Source organism: Sylvia atricapilla, chromosome 3 (assembly GCF_009819655.1).
Source record: "Sylvia atricapilla isolate bSylAtr1 chromosome 3, bSylAtr1.pri, whole genome shotgun sequence".
Lineage (NCBI taxonomy): Eukaryota > Metazoa > Chordata > Aves > Passeriformes > Sylviidae > Sylvia > Sylvia atricapilla.
Window position 1 is genome coordinate 61,199,620 of NC_089142.1, and position 24,829 is coordinate 61,224,448.

General features: G+C 38.2%; 2 protein-coding genes across 6 annotated transcripts in view; both read left to right on the forward strand.

The window, feature by feature from the left end:
* Nucleotides 1–24,829, forward strand: part of TMEM181 (transmembrane protein 181) — a 282,632-nt gene that overhangs the window by 41,256 nt on the left and 216,547 nt on the right. The window lies entirely within an intron of this gene.
* SYTL3 (synaptotagmin like 3) overlaps nucleotides 1–24,829 on the forward strand; it is a 31,319-nt gene that overhangs the window by 4,158 nt on the left and 2,332 nt on the right. For 2 of the 5 annotated variants that reach the window (XM_066315544.1, XM_066315545.1), the window contains exons 3-15: nucleotides 1,267–1,482; nucleotides 3,204–3,268; nucleotides 5,823–5,874; nucleotides 6,041–6,073; nucleotides 7,288–7,360; nucleotides 8,307–8,379; nucleotides 11,724–11,848; nucleotides 15,324–15,467; nucleotides 18,222–18,400; nucleotides 20,510–20,612; nucleotides 22,902–23,069; nucleotides 23,263–23,362; nucleotides 24,597–24,705. In XM_066315544.1, coding sequence (XP_066171641.1) covers nucleotides 1,267–1,482; nucleotides 3,204–3,268; nucleotides 5,823–5,874; nucleotides 6,041–6,073; nucleotides 7,288–7,360; nucleotides 8,307–8,379; nucleotides 11,724–11,848; nucleotides 15,324–15,467; nucleotides 18,222–18,400; nucleotides 20,510–20,612; nucleotides 22,902–23,069; nucleotides 23,263–23,362; nucleotides 24,597–24,705 — 1,440 coding nt within the window. The remainder of the gene's footprint in view (nucleotides 1–1,266; nucleotides 1,483–3,203; nucleotides 3,269–5,822; nucleotides 5,875–6,040; nucleotides 6,074–7,287; nucleotides 7,361–8,306; nucleotides 8,380–11,723; nucleotides 11,849–15,323; nucleotides 15,468–18,221; nucleotides 18,401–20,509; nucleotides 20,613–22,901; nucleotides 23,070–23,262; nucleotides 23,363–24,596; nucleotides 24,706–24,829) is intronic. The other 3 variants (XM_066315546.1, XM_066315548.1, XM_066315549.1) reach the window with 3 other exon arrangements.

A 24,829-nucleotide genomic window follows, 5' to 3' on the forward strand; every position in this document is an offset into this window, starting at 1 on the left:
TCCTGTTTTCTAATTTGTTTTTTTTTCTTCTGAATTATTCTTCTTTCACTTTGTTGTGCTTCTAAATGTGCTCCTCTTTTAACTTTTTGTTAGCTAGTGCCTTTGTATTCTCTGGGAAACCTAAGCTTGTCCACAGCCTCTTGTTTTTGCCTTTCTATTGACTCTACATTAAAGGTGAGCAAATCCAGTTCTTGGTACCATGGAACAAAAATCTTTGGCTGGATTGTTTAGTTTACATTGTGCCAAGACTGGAGTTAAGAATTATTTGATCCAGTATTGGATCTGCTCATTATGCTAAATCCATCACTGTCCCTTCTCACACGCAACAGGTAGCAAGGACACCACTCTGCCTTGAAGGTTGTTACTGGTGTCATTGGTTAGGAAAGGATTTTATTTACTAATTTCCCACTATGCCAGTATCTCAGCTGGTGAGGATCAAGGATAATTCTCCAGCACTTCACTTGCTTTATATCTTGTCTAGGACAAGGATTTTCCAGTACCTTGTATCCTGTTTTGTGATACTGCATCTCCCTGTAAAACTAGGTATTTGTGTGGGTAAGATATAAATTTTTAGTCCCTTAAGTGTGGAAACTTAAACTTTGTTTACATCAAACATTTATGTAACTATTATGGGACATATTAAACATAAAACAGTATTAAAGCAGTAATAACTATGCGAAGGGCTATATGGAAAGTCTGAATTGGTTAGAAAACTGCTGATGATATCACTATCAATTAAAAACATAGATGTTGATTATTGGAATCCAATGGAAGCAAAGTTAATGACAAGGAGAGGTTTTGATATTTTGGGCTGTGTGTTGTTTTGGTTTGGTTCTTTAGCTTTCAGATGATGCATTTGTTATGTTTTTGGTTTTTTATGTGGTAGAATATTTAATTCTTGGATAAATATGATTTTAAAATCAAATGGAAGGGAGCACCATTTAGTCTCAGTTTTTGTAGGTGAATGCATAATCACTTGCATACAATGATTTCAATGCTGGAATTGGGCCTGAAATGAACAAAACCCCATTTGTACGAAACTGTTTCTCTGTTAGTATGTACAGTTCTGGTCACATACACACAGTCACACTGCAGAAATGCTGTGTGTGCATGTTTTCAAACAGTGCTCAACAGAGGTCACGCTTGAGGGCATATCTCCCACTAGAAATGGTATTGCACAACCAGAGTATTTTTATTAACTTGTCCTTTATGTGAGGATTTTGTCCTCTGTAATTTATTTTTTCTCTTTTTTACCCGTGGAATTAGGAAAATGAAACTGCAGCTGCAGCAGCTTCGGTGGAAGGGGGCCAAAACGGCAAGGCACGAGTACCAGGAGAGATGTTGTGCTCGCTGTCAGAGGTCGCTGGGGCTGCTGGTGAACAGAGGTGCGGTGTGCAATGGCTGCAGTCACCGCGTGTGCTCCGAGTGCCGTGTCTGCCTCAGCCCCTGCCTCTGGAAATGCACCATTTGTTATGCTCATGGGTAAGGGTGTTTGCTGGTTTGCACCCGTCATCCGATGGGTGCCCACTGGTTTTGTGGATCTGTTGCTTGAGCAGTTGATGAAACAAAGCCACTGGTGTAGTGAAAATGTTGGCTGAAATCCTGGTAGTGATGACATGGATGGGAACTTAGTGTTATTCTTCACATAGCTGATGCTTCCCTTCCTGTGTTTAGCAAAATGGATCTTCTGGGTAGGCCAGAGCTACTGTGAGTGTGACAAAGATGATGATAGCAAAGCACAGAAACAGTTGTGAGTTTCTGAGCCAAAGAGAGAGCTCCTTCCCCTACTCAGTATTGAATCAGGGCATACTCACAACCCACTGAAGGCGCTCTGCTTTGATGTAGAATAGCCAATTTCTTGACAATTTCCTAATCGTTGTTTTCTGCCTCTTACCAGTGGAGTGAGAAACCTGAGTGATGAATAATTTGAAGTAATGCTTTATAAAATTTTAAAGAGCAAAACCAATTAATAACATTACTAAGATTTGTTCAAGTATGGTCAGAAATACAGACTTGTTTACCTTGAATTAATTGATTTTTTTTCTTTTACTATATCACATTTTTGTATTTCAGGATTCAGGTAACAGTGTTTCTTTTACTATACTGGTACATTTTTAAAATATCAAAATATTCCTTTGTAGTCCATTCTATTCATTGTAGTTGAAGCAGAATGGTTTAGATATAGCTCCACATTTGATGAAAAATAACATGGAGATGAAGAATGATAGTTTGAGGAATTATTCAAAAGCTCTGCTGGATGATAAATATCCCTGTAGAAAAGGGGGGGATTTGGATTAAAAAAATTTACTTTACTTTATGCCAACACAAGCTGAATCCACCACTCCACTCCTTCTGGAGGTGCCAAAATGAGATTAAAATAGAGGGAAATACAAGACAAAGTATTGGTCTCAAGTTAAACAAATTTGTACTAGTTTAAAGTAATATTTTATAGTTTGGAAGAGAGCTGTAAACTAACACCAAGAAGATAGAATCTTCAGTTTATTTAGCAACTAATATGCAAAATAGGTAGTTCAGCTCTGTTTATACTTGATACAAAATAGTTACTAGACTTTAGTGTGTGTTTTGCTGTGCATCAAACTATATGCTCTAAACTGAAAATTTGAAAGTTAACTTTCAGTATCCTTGTCTGGATAACGTCTCCATTTCCTCTTGTTTTAAATTAGTTTCCAGTTATTTGCTGGCCACGGCGGAAATCTCCTATAGAGAGTTGTTAGTTGTAGAGCTGCTTTGTATAGTGCTGCACACCCTTAATTACTTAATAAGCTTGTCCAGATATTTAATGATAAAACCAAGAAAACATTATTTAGATTAATTAAAAGACCTTTTTACTTTTCCTTCAAGAAATTACCTTTTTGGTCTTGCTAATACAGATGGATATGCCAGCTGTCATTGAATTTCTCTTTATAGTGAAGAGAGTACATTTGATCTTTAGTAATGATGTAAAATCGATTAAATTCAGTCAGACTTCTTCCATTGCCTTCAGTGAGCTTTACATCAAAGCTGAAAATCTCAAGAAGGGTAGGGAGTGCAGCAATGTGGTAAATGGTACTCATCACCTTTTGTGTGTCCTGGTGAGGGGGAAATAGGGTGGCTAAGAAAGGTAAGAGCTGATTTCCAAGTCCCAAGTAACTGTCATTTTGGGCCTTGTTTATCACTAGAATAATTTTTTGATTGTTTTCCAGAGATGTGAAAGTGAAGGCTGGTGAATGGTTCTTTGAGGAACGAGCAAAGAAATATCCTGGTGAAGGTAATCACTGGAACAGATCATAAATTGCTCTGTAATGTGTAGTTGTCATCTAAGTGAAACACAGAATGTAGTTTGACATTGTATCCAGTGTTTCTTCCATTTTACCATGCAGTCCATCTGTCTGTGCAGTAAATAAAACATGAACACAAATTAGAAGAATGCATTTAAAAGTGTAACATATTTTGTCTGAATGATAGAAGTAAGAACATTACTGGCCATGTAAATTTGAATTAATGAATGTGTAAGGCTTCTAAGAAATACAATGAGGTGAAATTAATATAGAAATGTGTACAGGAAGAAAATTTTCTTGCATTCGTCATTTGTCAAAGTTTAAACTTCAGTTGTTTTCACTGAGGAAGTTCTACGGTTTAAAGAAATGATAGAATGGAACAAAACCCCCCACGTATAGCTGTGAATCAGCAGAGAGCTAAACACTGTTTCATTACCTTCAGCCAGCTGGCTGTGCCATTGGCTTGTGCTGGTGCCGTTAAAGTACAAAGCTCTAAAAGAAATTATAGAGGATGTGGATGGATTGCTTTATGGGGAATGTGTTTTGCCAGCAAAGAAGCTGTTAGTGTTTGTTTTCACCTACAATAACTAGCAAGGTGGAGAAGATTTATTTCCTCTTTCCCTTGAAGTGCCACTTCAGTTAGGCATCTACTTAATTTTGTGCCTGACTATAGTTAAATGATACAGTTTCACTTCCAGTGTCTGCATCTATGTTTAAGAGTTGGTAAAAAGGAAAGAACTGGGCCTTAAATCTCTCTTGGGAAACTTAAACAGGAAGAATTTTATGTATGGAAGAGCATAATCAAGCTAATTTGGGATAGTAGGTGTTTGTGAAAGGCAGCATATTAAGAAACTAAACTAAAGTTCCTGTTAAAACAGTTCATTTAAAATTTGAAAGATTTCACTGAAGTCTATTATAGCTAACACAATTTCTGATTTTAAAATGTTAGTTGACTGATTTTTTAAAAGCAGTTTCATCCAGTAATCACCGATAATAATTTCCCCTCATTCTTTTCAACAAGTATAAAGATGGTCATTTTATCACTCTCCATTATTGGAAAATGTTCTCAGATATTGAGTCTGATAATGCAAGTTACTGACTGTATCTTTTTCCAGCAAAACAAATCAGTTCTCACTTTGAATTATCAAGGCATTGTGAGTTCTAGAAGCATTTTGCTTAGTTAGTCTAATGGTAATACTGTTGAAGTCAGTAGATCTAAGGATATACAGAAGATAAACCTTCAGGGAGAAATATGTTTTGTTTGCTTCCTTTGATTAGACCGACTGATATATTTAAAGAAATTTAGAAAGCAGCAATTTTTGGAACACAGCAGCCTTTATGCACCCTTCAATCCTGGAGGGACAGTGCCCTCTTTTGGTTTGAAAGTATAACATAACTGAAGTAATGACTAGAAAGTAAATTTAACTGAAAAAAAATTACAGTAAAGTTTTCTCATGTTGTGTGGTAAAAAAAAAATTACATTGTTATGCTTTTTATTAATTTTTGTATCGTCTACCTAAAGATTGACATCAATATTTTCATAAAAGTGGTAGATTGCTTTTAGTGACCAATCAATTTAAAAATCTAAGATAGCAAATGTTATTTATCAATAAGAGAGAATGCTGAGGTTCTGACTGAAAATTCTAATGTCTGTGAGCTGATCATTGTTTCTACCGCTACTAAGGTGTATTATTTTTATGTAAGTAATGCTATAATTAATGGCATCTTCAGCAAAACATGGATCACATGCTGCTCACTGTATCAGGAATTACTAGTGATTAAAGTGTCTCCAGATAATTTCAGTTCACCTTTGTTATATTTGGGATCCCTCAGGAGCAAAGAACAGTTTTATGAGTCTTCATTGTTCGTGCTTGGTGGAGCTCTTGCTGTTTGGTGTCTTCACATCACATGGCTGCTCACCTGAGGAATGTGCCAGGGCTGCCATTTCTCTGCAGGGATGCTCTTAGCAAAGTGTCTTGCTCATGTCTGTGAGCTACTCAACCATTTTCATCATTGCTCACATCTCTAGTAGGAAAAGTGAAAAAACTTTTTATGAGATGCAAGAGCTGACCATGTGCCTGCTCTTGTGCATATTTTCAACCTTCTCTTAGTGTTTGAGTTTCGTGACTGAAGTGCACTTTAGTGCAGTGGGCCCATGCACCTCCTGTCTGCTGGATCCTGGGAAGCTAAGAGCACACAGCAACCTGTAGGAACCTATATGTAACCTGTATGGTGGGTTGGCATCTCTGTGTGATTGTCCTTGTCATCTGTGAAGAGTTTATCAGAATGTGTCACCTGCAACAAGGGAGGGTGGAATCATGGCATGGTTTGAGATGCAGGAGAAACTTGTGTACTGCTTGACTTGTCTGCTGATGCATTAGTTGGGAATTGACTTCATTCATGACTTGCATGTGCATGAGCTTCAGTAAACACAGGCCAGTTCCTGAAAGGCACTGATTTTAGATAGTGTTATAAAGGCATAAGTAACTAATGTTGCTACTAAGTGACCTCTTGGATTTTTTTTTTCTCCTCCCTCTGTCATAGGCAGACATGAAACAGTTGGTGCAAAGCTCTTGGAATCTTACCAGAATCTGAGGTAAGACTCATAAAAGGACAAACAGTCCCAGGACACTGTGAATTTTTATGGGTGATGTATTTTAGGTTATGAACCAACCAGTAGTTGATATTCCTTTATTAAGAAAAAAAAATTCAATGCTTTTGTAGTTTAAATGATAAAAACATTGAAAAATTTTCACTTTTAGCTGTCAACAATCCACAGATTCTCACATTCAACAGTAAGTACCATGTTTGGAGTAATAGTATCTTCCTTGAAATGAAGGGACATGCATTATCTTTGTCTTATCTGCTTGTATTTTTTGCGTAACTATTTATACAATTATCTGTTAAATATGCAAAATAACTTATTGTAAATAAGTTATTTACTAGATGTCATAACAGCATAATTATTTGTTCAATGGGAGATATTGCTGATATGATAGCTTTACTATAAATAGTAGACAAGAAATTAGTTTCACTTACCAAACTTAAAAAAAAAATCTAGTTTAGAGTCAATAAATATTTCAACTAGAGGCCAAAGCATGACCATACTTAAGTTATTACCAGTGATATATACTGAAGTAACAGTCTGCGTATTATGTTATTAAAGGAACCCTCTGTCTTAAAACAAAACAAACCAAAAAACCACAACACCAAACAGCAGCAACAACAACTACCAAAACACAAATGAACCAAAAAAAACCCCCAAAAGGCCCATGTAAAATAAGATATGAAGAGATGGTCTCAATTTAATATAGTTGTCCGGCAAGGCACAGCTCCGTAAGAAAGAAGCTTAAATTCAGCTGGTTAAGATCCTAACCAAGACTTGCTTTTGCCTGGATGTGGTAAAAACCTAAAAAAGAATCAAGAAGGATTTCTTGATTCTTGATTTCACCAGCTAACTTAGGATCTGTGACTGTACTATGATCACAGAGAATCAGTCAGATTTTATTTTTTTCCCCCCCAGACCAGGACTATTTACCACAGATGGAATGGCAGGAATGTTTAAAGGGTCTATAACAGCTCTAACCCACACAAGGAAGGATCCTTTTAGTATTGTAAATAAAGATTACTGTTTTCTGAAAATATCTCTGTGCAAGACATGGGGTGCATTTTATAGGAATTTTGTTTTAGAACTCAGGACACAGATTGTAATACTGCCAGCCATACAGAAATCTAGGGAGCCTATCCTAAATTAGGTTTTTCTGATAGTTCTAATTTAATAATTTCACCTGGAGCACCCCAAGATTGAGAAGGGAGTAAGGTAGTCCTAATTCCTAAGAACAGGCAATAAACCTGTGCTGCAACTCTTTCAGACACAGGATGTCAACCCAGACCTTTACAGAGTACAGGAAACATGGATAATGACGATACTGTGCATGGATATGGTTTATTTATTAATCTGTTGGTATAATATATTAATTGTTCCACTGTTTGTCTCTTAAATTTCTAGCAAAATTTCTGTTGTACCTCCAACTCCACCTCCTTTCACAGACTCAGCCGCAGGAACCAGTGTGATGGGAAATGTATGTATTTGCAAAACATACATAGAAGTGCACCACTTAAGGGTATCATTCATAATGAAAAGGTCAGCCACAGAAATGTGCTAAATAGCTGCTGTAACATCACTCTGCAATATAAATGCAGCCTTTCGTCATTATTTTTATGCTTCATGGGTACTGGGAGAGATTTTAGAGGCTGTGAGGGCTGTTTTCAATTAGTTTTCAGTTTTTGAGGGAAGTGGTTAACCACTCTACTTGACATTAAAATGTTGCATCTGGTTTTTGGTGCCTCATCACAGGAAGACTGGGCGGAGATCTGAGTTCCACTCAAACCTGAAGGATCCCATGTTCCTATGACATTCAGTAGTCACATGTCACTTTCATTACTAAATGACAGACTGAATTTGGTGGCTGCCTTTGTATGGCAGTTTCTAGTGGACAGAAGAGTAGAACATGGCTTGAAACTCACAGAAATTGCACAAAATTACTGTTTAATTTAATTTTGGACTGGATCCTCAGGCCCTGGTACTGAAGCCCATTGCATTTCTGTAAACACTCTTATGTACTTACCTGGAGTTTGATGAAAATTAGATAGATAGTAAAATAGATAAAATTAACACCAATTTAATTTTAAATATTAAATAAATATTAATTGATAAAAGTATTAAAAGTATTAATCAGTGATGTAATTAGCTGTATTTATGAACTTACTATATGATCTTTCTGCGAGGAGTTCCACTTACGTGTGAAAGACCATGGAACTGAAAAGGTTATTTTCCATCCTCATCTCTTAGTGTGGTAGTTTCCAACTATGTCAGTGTATGTACTCAGATGTATTTGTCTACAGAAGTGAGCAAAGGGCTGCAGCCTTACCATCTGGTTGTTATATGGTTTGTAGATATGTAATCATGTAAACTTTAAAGTAACAAATACTTAGTGTTTTCTAACTCTTTGCATCTCCCATTTGCAGGAACTTGGAGAGTCTAAAAGGTTTAATAAATCTGTGGAAAATTTGTTTTTGTCTCTCACAACGCATATAAAAAGTAAGTAGCTTTCACTGTCTTGTCATTCCAGAATAACATAGTCAAATGTTGCAATTTTTGGGCCACAGTGTTGTTTTGGGCCAAGAAGTTGTTATTAAAAAGGCTATCAAGTAATGGCTGAAACAATTAATGCTAAGGCTGTGCCAATCTGAAAAATAATACAGGAGATCTTCTTCTCCTTCAGTATTCTGCTAGCTGTCAAATAAACTGATTATATCAAACCAGAACACCTTTCTTGTAAAGATATATTTTTGGTTTTTTTTCTGTATATTTTTGTTTTCATTTACCAGCTGTTCAGATGCAGTATATTTAATTAATATTCGAGTAATAACCAATTTCTGGTCTTCATGTTTTCTGGCTGAAGCTAAACTGACTCAGTCAAAGAGTCTATCATTTAACAGGAGTGTATATTTTCATTCACTGGCAGTATTCATGAGGACTTCTTTCCTCTTTCTCAGTCTAGTTGTGAGGAATTTTTCAGTGCACTTTTCTAAGTGTTCTCCCATCCTAACAACTCCTGATCCATTCTGATGCTTTTGCTTCCTTCCATTCTCTTACACTGCCTGCTGTTCCTAGGGATGCAGACTGTGTGCACTTCTAAGGCTAACTACACTGAGGACAGTCAGCATTTGTGAAAAACAAATTAAAGGCATCAGTGACCAGAGGAAAACCACTTCTGAGCCTTAAGAAGATTACAGGGGCTTGCAAATTTGCATGGATTGGAACAAACAGTAGTATTTTCCTACTAGCTTCAACTTAGACAACCTCACATGTGAGATTAGACCTGAACAAATCTGGCTTCAGTGCCTTTCTTTCTGCCTTTCCTCCTAACTCTTGTTTTAACTTGTTTGGTCTTTCCTTTAGCTTCTTCCACCCATCTTAAAGACCTGTTCTCCTTAAACTATGGAAATTTAATGTTGTGTCTGTGACAACACATATTCAAGCTATGTAGAGCCTTGCTTCTAAAGAGGAGCGTACAGTGGTGTGAGACAGTGGAAACAGTAATAGTGGCAGCACAAGAACAGGATGCAAAGTAAATTATTCAGCTTTTTGTTGGTTTGAAGCCTGGCCATATCCCAGAATTACTGGTAAAGACTGTCAGTACTGCAGCAAACTAATTTCTTAATTCCCTGCTACCAAAAGGAAGGTCCTACTCCACTCGCATCTTTCCTTTCTCTCTGCTTTGAGCCTTATGCTGCTATAATTAGCATCTGGAACCCTCTGGAAACTGGTTTAGCTAATTTAAAGGGCAGAACATTAACCTAGACAAAACACACAGGTACTTTTCTGCTGTTTCAGTGAGTTAAATGAGCTGAGTGTAAGATATGTTTGAGCATGTACAACAGAGTGCTGGTCCATGTGATCAGGAGCCATATGAGGGATAGAGATGAGCAGAGCAGGGGCTGCAGAGGGAGATGGAAACAAGTTGTCAGTTCATTTCAGCTACGAGTGAAACACCAGCTGCTTTCATCCTCAGTTACTGTGGAGTAGTTTCATTTGGGAGAAAAATAACAGGCTGTTGTAAAAATTGAAGTCAGTAATTAAAAAGTATAGGAAGTCTTACAGAGAGAAAGACTTGGGTTTCTTGACCTAAGAAAGCAGCTTTTTCAGACAATATGGCCTCTCAATGAAACCTGGTACTGTGCTGATAAACATTTTTGATCACGAATGTCTAAAGTTAGTACTCTCTATCTTATCTAGGTAAAAGTGTCCTGGTTTTCAGAGGTATTTACTATATCAGCTCTTGTGTGATGCAGTAAATAAACCTGGAGAACCTTGTTCTGCCTCTGACTCTCTCGCTGGAGCCAGTGTGTGTGCATGTCTGAGAGCAGCGGGAGCGAGGGATCAGAGTGTGCAGCACAAAGTTGCCCTTGTACAGTCTGCTCCTTCATGCTGTTACCTCCTGTTCCAGTGTGATTTGGCAGCAACAGGAGATTATAATCCAATGGTGGCCATTTGGTGAATGTAGAATGAATTACTGGTTGTAGTTTTATTTGCAGTGAGAAATTGCCCTTGGCACTAGCGAGAGTGTTAGTCTTACTGATAATTGGGTAGAGAAGCCAAAAGAGGAATAGATATGAAAATGGAACATTTGTGTTTTCTCACACAATAACCTGTTCCTTGTAAGAGAGCGTGAGGCAAGGCTGGTGTTTCTGCCTCTACTGCTGGTCAAGCTACTCAGATTGTATCTATTCCATTAGAACTCTCAATTTCAGTCTCTTTTATGATCTCTGATTTCACTGTGTATGTTAAAAACCTGGTTTCATTTACAGAGATGGTTTAATTGAGCCTGCCTTTGAATAGGTCACATGGTGCCTTAATGGTGTACACAGAGTACAGTAAACATCTGAGGACTGATTGCTGCTAAGAACAAAACTAGCCCAGAGTGTCTTTAAAAATTACACTTGAGTGCCATTGTTTTTGAATACCATAATGTTGTGTTGTCTACTGTCTGAGGTTGCTCCACAGAGGTTCGTATTGTGAGAAAAGTGTTTATTTCTTCTGTATGAATTAAACATATGATAGCTATTTCATGTACTACTTATAAATTTTTAATTCTTCATGAGAGTCTATCTGGGATTGACAACAAAGTATCTGCAGTTAAGCCTGTTCATATTCAAATACAGAAATCATGGATGAGTGCTGCCCTTCCCTTTAAGTGAAATTCTGAGTGTACACTGAGGAATAAGAAGTGCAAAGTGGGGCATTAAATGTCCAATTGTCCTGTAAATTTGTTTGCCAATAAACTAAATGTTACTGAAGTGCTAATTCAACAAGGTGCTTAAGTATGGACATAAGCTTATCCATATGAGTAATGTTATTGAAGTCAATGAGGGCTATTCAGGTTCTTAAAATTATATGTGTTTTGGGACCAGAGTATGTAATAACCCTCCTTTGATCCGTATTTTGGATATACTTTTAAATATTTTCCAGTATGATCTTCTTTCTGCTTTTCATTGTCATATTGCTTTATGTTGTTATAATGATTTTGCTTTTATCCTGAACCAAACCAAACTGCTTTACAAATCATACTGTACATAGGGAGTGTAGCAGCTGCTTCTGAGAGGAAACTGTATTTGATGGCTTACAATTCCTTGCAGCAGCTATAATGACAGGCAGCAAGGAGTATAATTTCCAGTTGAAACAGCATGAAAGATTTAGGCAGGCAAAATATAATTATATACAATATGACAGCCACTTGTCTTCCTATCTGTTTCTTATTCTTAGGAGATCAATGCTAAAGGTGCAGGAGGATAGTTTGTGAGCTACAGAATTAGCCTATAAATGTATAGGATTGCTTACAAAGTTTATTATAGTGACTTTTCTCTTTATTTTCACTTCAGAAATATCAAAATCCCAGAATGATATGGCTGACAGATGTGTCCTAACCACAGACTATGGGAAGAATGTGGAAAGAAGAAAGCAAAGAAGGAGCCAGTCTGACACTGCAATCAACATTACAAGCAGGGTATCCATATTATTATACACAGTCTCTAACTGTAAGAGCTGTTTCAGAGTGAAATATATTTGTGAGAGCAATCATGTGCACAGTGGAATTTTGCTTTTATTTTATGAACAGGACATAGCTGGTGTTCTCTGACTCTGGTCAGAACTCTGATTCTTCATAAGGTTTTTGACAGATTTTGCACAATTGATGTCAGCCCAGAGTTGAAATGTTAGACTTTAGAGATTTTTACAGAGGGAGGGAATGATGGCAAGGATGGGACACTTTGCTCTCAGGTGCTTACAGATTCTCTTGAGGTTGAATTGATACCTGCTTTATGTGATTATTGGGCTGCAGGGAGGTGCTCTGTCTTCTCCCTGCCCTCTTTGCTGCTGAACAGGGCAAGCTATGACCGTCCTAAACCCATCCCGACATTTTCTGAGCGTTTTTTAACTTGGCAGGGAGAAAACATTGCTGTTAGTTGCTATGCAACTTCTCTTTTCCTTTTGCTTTGGTTACAGTCTCTAGCTTTCAGTGTTTTCTTGAGAAGTTTGAGAAAAATTCAGTCATCTGTTTTCCTACAGATTGTGTGGAGCTGAAGATGATCTCACATTTCTGCTTTAGAGTGACACTGAAGATTTTGTTTTGTACACTTTCAGCTCTCAAGTGACTGAATTTTGTCCATAGTCAGTTTTCCACATTGTGGGTACTTACTGAATTGCCTTGTTCATCTGAATGAGGTCAGTGTGGTTTGCTAAGTGCCTGGATTAGATGCTGAGAAAAGCCCTTGCTTTGGGCCAGACCTTGTGGCACACATCGCTCACAGCTTCCTTGTGCACTTTTTTGCTTTCCTCAGAGTGTTAGGTGCTGATAAATGGAAGAGACGGGATGTCAAATTGCACGGACTGGGCAGTTTGAATTAGCTCAGCAAGGTCTGAGAACTCTGTGAAATTGGTTCTGGTATTTTTGTATGCAATTGAATTATCAATAGAAATGGCAACAATTATTGGTTGTTAATTGCACCTGAGTGCAATTGGCACCTGACTGCTGCTTTCAGTGTGGCTACCCACACGTTGGTGTTAACTTTATTCCACAGGCAGAGCACAGCTCTTCTAATGCATTGAAAAATATCTTAGCTGGAGACAATGTGAATTCAGACTATGCTTCATTTCATGCTGATCACAAACAATCTGCCACGTTTAAAAGATTGATATGGATTCTTTGGCTTCAGAAATCAATTAGTAGGAGAATCCAAATTATTTGTCTGTGGCTGTAATTGCCTATTTAAAGATTTAGGAGTTATGTCCACATTTTGCATTTCAGGTTTTGAAAAATACATTTCAGTGTTTGTGTGCCAGAGCACTATTTCTCTGAGTCATGTGAACCAGCTGGACTATATTTAAGCTAGGATTTTAGTTTTGCTGGAATTACTGTTGATTTTTTTTTTCTTGCAAATGTCCTTCAACTTTGTTTTCCTTTAGGAAGGATAGCTGTTTACATCCTTACTAGAACTATGCCTTAAGGTATAGGACAGAACCTGTTTTAAATTACACTTGCAAAACAACTAATTATATTTATAAGGAAATATCATGTTGAAATCTTACTTGTTATGATTTCCACCCCAGAAAGACCTTTTGTTTTCAGAGCCTGAATTAGAACAGTGGCTTTTCCCCCTAGAAATAGTGTTTTTCTCTAAGGAATGACTGTGAAGTAGTAACTGCAACCACAAGTTTGAAAATGCAGTGTTTAGGTGCATTACTTAAGCCTCAAGAACAATATCTGTTCCTTAAGTAAGTTTTCTAAATTTGTGATGTGTGCAGAGCTTGATTCCTTCAGATTAAAGTTAAAAGAGATTATATTTAACCTCAGTATTAGTGAATAAAACCAAATCAAATGGGAAGAAGTACCAGCCACTGTAAAATCTGGATTTTGAGGGCCTCTCATCATCAGAATCCCTAAGGTTATTAAGGGAAGTGCAGTTCTCCCTGCCTCAGTGAGGGAGCAAGCAGGTGTGTGCCACGTCTGGGAGCTGTTTGTGCTGCATTGGTAGCTGTGGGACACCTCTCCTGTGGCAACAGGAGCAGACATTAGAGCTGGGCTGGGCTTGTGTGACCTGCTGCTGAGTTTAGCAGTGGTAGCTGTGTTGCCTTGAGAGTCTCTTACATTCCATTCATCTTTCTGATCCATGTAGAAGCTAAAATTCAGTGTGTGGTAGCTTATTTTGGTTAGCAAGTGAAATTGGTTGTGTTTCAGGTTTACAAAGCAGAATACAGTCAATCTGCTAGGAAATTCTGGTTTGGGTTTGCTTAGGTTGGGGTTCTATAGGGTTTTTTGAGACTATATTCTGAATGCATTTTCTGTCTGTTTCCCACTTACAAGGTAACTTAATAGGCAGGGCACTTGATAGACATCACAATTTCTGTGTGTTATAATAACAGCAGACTGGTTAGGATTTTGCACATCCTGTTTTTTTCAGAAGTAATCTCACTGTGTTATCTCATCTCTTGTCCTCATTCTCTAGTGCTTTCTGCTGACTGTGCATGAGGGATTCTCACACATTTCCTGTTTCCTTTGTGAAAATAAGTTCTAATCCTTTTTATTGATTCAGTCACACTATGTTCTTTTTAGTCTTTCAGGTAATCTGTTACACAACTTATAAAAAGAGATTATTTTCTTAGATCCTAACCATGTAAAATTTCTTACCTTGCTTTTTTCCTACTCACTGAGGTGTCAGCATACTTTTCATAGATTGTATTATCCCCAGGAAGTGGTGTGCCAGAAACACCAATATTTTGAGTGTATTTCCAGCCCTATGTCTTTGTGTTTTGGCACTTCATTCTATTAGCTGTAGTTTTTGGTAACAGAGATGGCTGAAGATAAATCTCAAGGAGTTCTGAATTTCTACCAGAAATTCAGGGTTCTCATGGGAAAATTGGAAAGGTGAATGGACTTAGGCAAAGCGAATTCCTTGAAAATTTAAACTTTTTCTATAAACAAAGTTCAATAGGAACTTGTCAGTCTGTTTCTGTTTTCAAATCTCTTTGAACTTACATTCATTCTTGCATAGGTAAATATGGGCATGTGTCATGCGTATTACAAAATACAGCTTTTAATTTCCTGGAGGCAAGATTATATTTTCTTCCAAAATTACTGTTTTGTTAAGGCCAAATAAAGACTTTCATTAGTGTATTGCTACTTTTGGTGTGTTATTAGGAGACTGCTCTTAGTAACTGCTGTGGTTGTGACCCTTAGATTAGCTGGTGGTATGCTGATTTAAAAAAATTTTTAATATGATGAGTGTACCACTAACTGGCTTGAGAGAGTTATAAATCAACATAATTTAAATTCAGTTAGTACATTATCTTTGAAGGTGTGCCACCTGCATGGCCTTAATCAGAGTCAGTTGTAGATATTTACTGAATTTTCTTCTGATAGCATTCTTGAATCAGGACATTTTTCTTAAATTAAAAAAAAAAATTACTCTCTGAATTTCTTACAGATTAAAAGTACACCAAGTCTGCAACAGCTCATCACTGGGGTCCAAAATGACAGTGAAACTCAGAGCAAAAGTAGTTGGAAGGAGGAAGAAGACATAACAACCAGTCCCACAAGTGATGCAGTTTTCTGTGATGGCAGAAAACATGTAAGTTAAAGGTGATACACAACAGAAGAGGTGTTTAAAGGGAGCAGATATAAAAGCTTGTGCAGAATATTGGTGTATTTTGGATTATATTACAAAATGAAGGAAGAATTGCACTTGAGTTTGTATCTGATGAAAGACTGATGCCTTTGGCACAGTCCTCATAGTAACACTGTGAACTTTTTGAAACATAAGGCAAATTAATAATGGATAATTGGATATATCATCCACTGATAATGAATAATTGATAGAGCAGCTTCTTCTGAATTTTGCAAATGCAGCTAACATTCTTCCCGTTTGATTATTAGGATTGGGATTATGAATGTGGCACTTTCTCACCTAGTACCTGGCTTTTTCTCTTCAAGCTTCATTTACCAGAAGGGTTTTGTAGTCTGTGTGAACTGTGGTATTGGAAATGTCACTGGAAATTGAAATGTCAGAATGCCAGTGAATGAAGAGGAAACTGACAGTGATGGAAGCCAGGGGAGCAGTTCATAGGCTTAGGGGATGACATTGAATCATCCTCTGTTGGATGGCATTTTGAATACTGCAAATGAGAGAGAAGGAAGCTGGTTATAAATGAATTCAGCACTTGCTTTAAAGCCTCTATGATTAACTGTGGAAGCTAATTTCTATTAGTGCTGAGGTTAAGCAAGGTGAAGTATCCAAAGAATTCATGGCTGATCTTGTAAAGAAGGGAACTAAAATGACTTAGGGAATCAAAGTTAAACCAGACTGCTCACTTGACAGAGAAGCAGAAATGCACACAGGGACCTTGGTGCTCTCTCATACTTCATTGCACTGTGGAGTTTGAGGTGTTAAGCTGACAAATGGAAAAGAGTTTTGTATTACATTTGTGATTCCAATGACAACCATTTGAGCTGGGCTCAGGCTTAAAACTGAAATAAAAAGCTCAGGCTTAAAACTGAAATATTTTCTACTGTCTTATAAAAGTGGAGATCAAATTCCATTGAACTTCTCTTTATGGGTATTTGTTGGATGTTAAAGCCACTCCATAAAAAATGTATCTTCCAGAACATTAGGTGGCACTGCTTCCAGTCATGCTAGCAGAAGTACAAGATGTTAAGTCATTGCCAAATCCCTGCTCACTGAACCAAAAGTGGTGACTTCCACATAGAATGTACGGCATGCCTGATCACGTGGGAGACATATGTAGTGATATTCAGTCCAAACATCATTAGTCATAACACCTATCCAGCCTTCCTAAATAGAGTGTTCTGTAGAATAAATGTGAGGAACTTTCACAGAACTTTATTTTAGGACATAATGAGCTTAGGACAAAACTGTGTTTGCATTCTATTGACATAAATTATTTTGGTGGAAAATAAGCATTTTCTGGTCTGGTGAATAAAAATATGTTAGTGAATGGAAGTGCAGAGCTGAACAAAGCTGCAAGTTAAATTGATTATGCTAATACACTTCTTGTGAAGGGAGTAAGGTTATTTGCAACAAGCATCAGGTCAAAACAGTCCTTACACTTCTTTTGACTTCCTCAGTAAGCACTCTAACCCTTCTTTTGACATGTGTATCTGTTGCCTAGAGCTTAAAAGAGAGAGTAGATAGCCTCTTTAATCTAATAAATCCATTGGTGTGAATTGAATATTTGGCATGCTGTAAAAGGAAGGAAAGCATCTCCACAGAAGAGAGATATGATCTTGCAAACACTGCTTTGCACTCGTAGCTGCTGGGTTGTGCAATGCAGAACTCCTTGGTGAACCAGTCCTGTGTGGGTTGGTGTTTATTTTCATGGGGAGGAGTGATCCAATACAGATATCTTAGCAATCTACGGTAGTGTTGCTGAGAGACTGATCACAACAGTGGTGCCTTCGTGACAAATGCTGTGTAAAAAGTTTCTAGGGCTCACCTTAAAGAATATCATTATAAATGAATGGAGATCAAAGTGTTCTGAGTTGATCATTTGTTACAGTGAAGGCAAGATAGCACCTTAGAGTTATGTGTCTGGGATGGGCCACACAAAGGATTGGTCTCTTCCTTCTTTGCAGTGTCCTGCCTTCTGTAAATGCTGGACACAAATGCTCTTTAAATTGTGGATGGACCATTTATAAAGCATCCAAACCTTTGCCCCAAAGGTGAAAGTAAATGAAGGGAGAACAAAGTGGCTGAGGTGAACTAGGGAACATCATTTTTATGCACCCACATACAACAGCTCCAAGTATTCATGTTTTACTCTCACCTGAATGGTCTGCAATACAGAGTATGTAATTTTTATATAGAATTGGGACGTCTTGTTGAGTATTTACTGGATGTGCAGGCCACTTTGGTATTTCCTCTAATACATGGTAGAGCCAAATGTCTTGGTAGTGTAGCCTACTATGAGCTGTGTATTAAAAGCAGTCTAATTAAATGTTTTTTAAATGTTTTTAGATTTCAGAGGGTTTTTTCACTGCCTTTCAGACACCAAGTCCATTTTTCTCATGGGAAGCAACACAGCAGTTTGATATGAAAACAGTTTCTAGATCCAGAAGTTACTTAAAGCTTTTTCTCAGCCTAGAAAGTTTACTGAGGAGAAGAGGGCAAAGCAGTAGAATTGCAATTACAGTCATGATTTTCAGGGTTGTTATGGAAGCAGTGGAATGTTTATGCAGATTGCCCTAAAATTCATGATTTGCAGTAGCTTTACAGTGATGTCTGTAAAGATACTGACTATGGAGGGAAATAAATGTTTTGTCCTGTTTGATCTGAGTCTGCTTTTACCAGACATTTGTCTTTTCTTAGGGGAGTTTGTATAGCCTTAGCAGCACTTGCACTGAGTCTGGCAATTTTGGCAAGGCTAACATCACGGGAGAAATAGAGTTTGCCTTAAAATACAACTTCAGAGCTTGCATCTTGGAAGTTTGCATCAAGGGATGCAAGAACCTGGCTCATGGAGAAGAGAAGAAGAAAAAGTGTAACCCGTAAGTATTTCTGTAGAGAAAAAGAAACATAAGGAAAATATTCTGGTTTTTACAGTACTTATACATGTTCTGAGTGAAATGGACTGATATGTGATGGTATGAACATCCAACATACACACTGATCCTTTACACGTATACACACTGAAAGACAAACAGGTTTCATACCAGTTCTTATTCCATTATAACTGTTTTCTGCTAGGAATTCTCTTTCCCTGCCTGTGAGTAGGCAGTTGGGTATGTGTTGCTGGTGAGTACCTTTGGGCCTCAGGAATAGCTGTTCAGTTTTTAGCTCTTAAGTTGTGGTTAACATGAGGTGTCCTCTTTCTGATTCATCTGCTGTGACCCATTGTGGGTAACTGGGTGGTTGCTATGCTACTTGGGTGCTTCCATCTGCTGTGATAAAAGTAAAAAATTCAGCTGCTACAACATATTTTAAAATCTGAAGCTGTTTGATAATGACCTGTTGTAAGAGGAAGAAGTAGATATTTCTGTGCATAAAATATGCCATAGAAAATTTTGGTTGGATAATTAAGCCTTGGTGATGTCTCTGTTTATTACTGAAGAGTCCTCTCTGGCCATGCAGCAACCACTGATAGAAAATCACCAGGTAGGATCCCTAACTACCTGTTCTTGCCCCTGCTGTCTCACTGTGTTGGAGCATTTGAATGCCCACATTGGAACCCTGGACTTGCAGTCACCTTCACCTAAGATGGATGATGGATTTTGTGCAGATCTTGCAGAGAATATTTATGAAGACAAGCTTGGTGATGAGCAGTGCCTTGCTGGAAGAGCAGCTCATGGAGCTGTTTGGGAGCACTTCACAAGTGGGTCAAGGTTCTTTAAGTCCCCTGGTAATTAAGCCAGGCAAACAGTTGCAGGAAGCCTGAAAGGCTATGTGGGAACTGCCATGTATTAAACATTATGTTCTCCATGGGTATATATTTATGTATTTCTGTTGGTTTCCAAGCCAACTGAAAAAGTACAGCACACTTATTTGACATGCTTGCTGAAAGCAGGCTTTTAACTGATGTTTAAAACCTGATTAATTATTTAGCTTATTTTCTGGTTTGATGTCTGGCTGGCTATGTTTTAATTAAAATGATCTGGGCTCGTAGAACAAGAAGCTGTATCTTCTAGTACATGTATAATTGAAAATAAGTAGCTTTACCTATGGATCAGTTTAGAATAAATAGGGAATATGTCTTAAGTTCTGCACTGATGATATTAGGTATTTTATTTACCCAGTAAGTTAATCAAGAGGTTGTTTTAAAATTTATTTAAATCATAATATCTGAAATATGTATAAGTACAGTTTAAAAATGCTTTGTATTATGTAAACAGCCACTCCTTTCCCTGACAAGCTGGAAGCACTCTGTATTGCTTAAATGCTTTAGTTTTGAAGCCATAACACAAGGACAGCCCACTGAACTGATACTAAGGGGAATACTTAATATTAGTGTTCACTTGACCTACACTTGAGAAACTTTGGGTATGAATCGTTGGTGCTTGATATTGGTCCAATTCACCTTCCATAAATTTTTTTTCTTGAGTCAATGTTAGGGCAAATTTGAGCCCTTTAGACAATCTCCCATTTTCATTCTAGTGTCTGTTAGAATAATTCATGTTTGTAAGACCTATGAGTTATTCTGTATTATTTACCTTATGTTGTGAAGATGAGATTTTCTTCATGAATGCTGGGGGACAAGTAGCAGTGATTCTAAAGTTGGTTGAGTTCATTTTTTTTTCTTTGTACACATAATATGCTGTTTGTTTTCACCATAAAGCTGTCACTACAACTGACAGGGTGACTTCTTTAGGGGACTGTTTTATCAGAGGCCAAGAGTATGACAACAGAATTCCTATTCAGATCCAAATCCCTTCCCAAGTACAATGGAATTGAAACACATTAGCTGAATGGTACACAAGGATCCCTATAGTTTATCTGCTTTTATTGAGAAAATATGTAAATCATATTTTGCCATTTTATTGCTTGGGAACATACAAAGTCAATAAAGTTGTTTAAGAAAAAATCTCCTCTGATCTAATTGATTTTTTCATTTGATCCTCCCTACTCCTTCTGATCACTTTCCATGTATCTTTATCTCCAAGGTATGTGAAGGTTTATTTACTTCCTGATAAATCTCCTCGGAGTAAGAGGAAGACAGCTGTCAAAAAGAGCACAGTGGATCCCGAGTTTGATGAGACTTTGAAGGTATGCTTTGCAATGCCATGCTGCTAAGTGTGCTTTTCCATGGTACAATCCTACAAGTCCTGAACTGACCTTGATGGAGCAAATTTAGGAGTCACTGAAAATAGTAATTCTAAAAATTATGTTTTTTCAGTCTAAATAAGAGAGATTTGCTTTTGGATCCGCAACAGTAAGCAAACCATTGGAGAAGTTTGCCTTGTCCAAGAGAGTACCTTTAGGAATACCAGTGTTGTTCTGGTTTACCATGTGGCAAAAGCAAAGTGTCTTCCATAGATGCTTTTTCTTGTACATTCAGAAACTGGGTGTAATGCAGGAGAGTTGGAACTTTACACAAATATCCCTTTCAAGTGATTCGTCTTTGGTCAGTGCCACTGGAAGTGTCTCTCTGCAGTTAACTATGTGCCAGCTGAAATCCACCATCTCTAAAACAGTGTCTGCTTCCTTTTCTCTCTGCAACTGATGCTGGGCTGTTTCTTTGGACTATCTAATTTCAAACATTAATAATCCTAGCAGAGAAGAGTAGGTATGATTTAAACTGCTTAATGCCTTTCAGTATTGCTTCTTGCATCCTTGTTAGAATTGTGTGTAGGAAACAGGAGTTATTATTCTTACTTCACAGACACTTCATTAAATATGAAGTTGAGTACTGTCAGCCAGGAGAACCTGCGTTAGTTTGGTTGTTCTCAGCTTTCCCAGCTCCACTTCTGTACTCAGATACTGCAAACCGTTTTTTTTTTTTTTGTGTGTGTGCTTTGGCAAGCTGCAATAGGACATAAGATGATGGGTTCTTCAGTAATACATTGTCTTGGAAGGGATACAACACAATGTTAGTGAAGATGCAAACTTGTATTGCTTCTTGAACAACACAAAAGTGTCAGTGTTACCTCAGCTCTTGGTGTGTATGAACATCAAGAATCAATAGTGAGTGAAACAAGCAAAATGTTTGTAAAGATCATAGTTAAAGTTTGATAATAACATAAAAGGATTTTTTTAATGTATGTGATACATTAAAAAATATGTGATACTGCCCAAAGCCTGTCTATAGGGTTTAAGCTGGCAGAAACAAACAGCCAGAAGTTGAAATCACTGGTTCTAATTTTATAGTCCTCCTTCAATGCAAGTCATGCAGAAGTGATTAGAGTGAGAGCCATGCCTGAGCTGGCTGTATAAACTCTAAAGGTGTTTAGTTAGAAATATTAAAAAATAGTTTAATTATTATTAATTCATTCAGAGTTCATTCAGAGTAGCAAAAATTATCAAAAGTGCATAGCACTACTGCAGGTGAAACTCCATCTAGACACTGAGATCCAGCTGGGTGGGATTCAGCTGCAGGTTAGGGTGTCTGCATTTGGAGGGAGCTGCATGTGTGAGAGCTGTGAGTGCTCTTGGGAGTCACTGGAGCCCAGGGTGACTCAGGGTGATGAGCCACAGAGCCCACACCCAGCTTGTGATTCAGCAGCCTAAATATGGGTACTGATTTCCTTGCCTGTGCCATTGCCTCCAGCTTTCCATGCAGGTCACCTGTGGGCTGGGTCTGCCAGTCTCGGGGGTGTATTAGATACCCAGCAGTGTCTCAGAGGGCTCTAACTATGTTTGGAGAGTGGATCAAGGCTTTGATTAGTCATCAGCTGAATTACTTCCTTGGCCCTGCTGACTGCATTAAGTAGATGTCCACTGACCAGAATGGGAATTTAAGAACCATCATTAGGTGTCTTCTTGAACTGGCTTCCAGAGTAGCCACTTTCTGCTGGGAATGTAAACATATATAAATGTATATAAACAAAACATACATACAACAAACAAACAAACAAACAAAACTAAAAAAAACCAACCCAAACAGAAAAAACCCCAAACCAACAACCAAAACAATTAAACCAAACCCCAACCACACACAACCCCCCCTCCAAAAAACACCTCCCAACAAAACCCCCAAGCCCCCCCTCCAAAAAAACCCCAAACAAACAAAAAACAAACAAACAAAACAAACCCCAAAAACCCAGCAAAAGTGGTCAAGATTTATTTGAAGTTCTAAATTTATAATCAAAAACTTTAGCAAGGCAGGTCAAGGTGTTCCTGGAATGTTGTTTCGTATTTGAATGAGCATTATTCAGCATGTATAATATATAAGTAGTTGGTTTTTTTCAGATTGCAAAACACACTCAGACAACATGGTTCTGTCTGCATGGAGAGGCCTTTGGTCATGCTGTGGCTGGGCTTCCCGGGAGCAGGTTGTGAGCGTGGGGACTGTGTTCATCCTGTGCATTGCTCTGTAAATGCTGTTTGTCTTTCTAGTACAAGATTGAACACTCCCAGCTGAGCAGTCGGCAACTTCAGATCTCTGTGTGGCATGCAGGAGCTCTCAAATACAGGGTGTTTCTGGGGGAGGTGGTCATTCCCCTGGCAGCATGGAATTTTGAAGAGGACTCGATGCAGTTTGACTGGTACCCGCTCAAACCCAAGGTGACTCCAAGTTTTTGTGCTTAATTGTACCTTAAGAGCAAGATGTAGTGAAAGCCCTGAGAAAGATCACCCCTGTGAGATCATTGAGGGGAGAATGCTGTCAACCCAGCCCATTTGCAAGATGTGTTGGAAACACAACTAAGCTGTGAGAATGATTGCAGTAATGCAGACTTCTGTATGTCCCTTTCTTCAGCTTGAGAAACCTGAAGATGGTCTTATCCAGTACAGTGGTGAACTCCTTGTGTCTGCAAGGCTGTCGGTACCAGCCCAGTCTCAAAGCTTCCAGTTTGAAGGTATAAAATGTTTTGGCATGCACGAGTGCTTAAAAGTTGCTCTCAAGGATCTTAGAGGTCTTTTCCACCATAAATGATCCTGTGATTCTGTGAATTCCTTGGCTAGAAAAGAATTGAGATCAGTGAAGGACTGGCAAAGTGTCCATGTAATATTCCTGTATGGGTTTTTTAACAGTTAAAGCAAATTGTGCTTTGTGGTGTTTTATAGCTTAGATAATTTAAAATCAAAACATTTTCAAGCTTTGTATATCTGTTATTTTAAACATCAATAGAAGTTGAACATAATAATGGCACTAGTATAATGCATCCATCTGTTTTCCAAACTTGTGCCTGTCATGATGTTACCAGTAGAGGCTATTCTGGAGGTGAAACAGCACTTCTGCTGTTCAAGGCAGAGACTGTCAGTTTGGGGAAAATTTGAAAGGAAAGTATCTGCAAGGATACCAGAGCAGCACCCTTGGCTTCCTCCAGTGGCCTCATCTTAGGGAGATTGTTTCACTTGAAAGGTGTTAGGCTTAAAATGTACAGTCAGGATTCAGTTTCTAGTAATGAAAATGTGTAAGGTACACTAAGTATTGCTGTAGTTTGTCAGAGCAAGCACCTGCTGGTGGAGTGAAATAAACATGTTGGGAGGGAGGGAAAGGAAAACTCCTTTTCCTTACCTCCCCAGACCTTAGTGAGGTGTACAGACGTTTGGAGGTCTAGTAGTGCTCTCTGTGTGAGGACCACAGCAGCAGGTCGAGACCAATGGGAAGCTCTAATTAACTGTTTTGTTATTTTTGTTCCTTTTTTTCCCAAATGACCCCAAAGTTGCCAACTCTGTATCTTATATTTTTCCTCCCTGTGCACGCCTGTGTTTTGGGTCTCTGCTCTGTGCCTTGAGCTGTGAGTCAAGCAGTATCACACAATGGGTTTTGCTCTCTCTCCTGCTTCTGACTGTTCCAGAGAAATGCTTCTGTGTGTACTGCCCTGTGTTTGCTTTTCACAAACACAACAGAAAGCTTTGTCTTTGGAACAGGGATCACAAAGCACCCTGCTACTCACTGCTTGGTTTGCTTTGTGTGTGAATCATTCACTGTACAAACATTCAAATCTTTGAAATGTTCCTAGTCCAGCCTTATGACTCCTTATCTTAGTAGTGCCACTTAGGCATTCCCCTACTTGCTTTTAGCAGCATCTTGAGCTGTGAGCTGAACTAACTGGGCATTTCATATGATAAGTGCTCCTTTTTCAGGAAACAAAGACCAAGGAGTTCTCAACTGCCAGCTTCAGGTTATGATATTTGGGGCCAAGAACTTGCCCATGCTGAGATCTGCTGGAATGCTGAACTCCTTTGTTAAAGGGTATGTCTGAGACCTAACAATTCAAATACACAGTCACATGTGCTCCATGCAAATGTACATATTAACATGTTTTCAGCAGGAGATTGGCATGGGTAAGTGGCATTGACAACCCTCTTAATCAGAC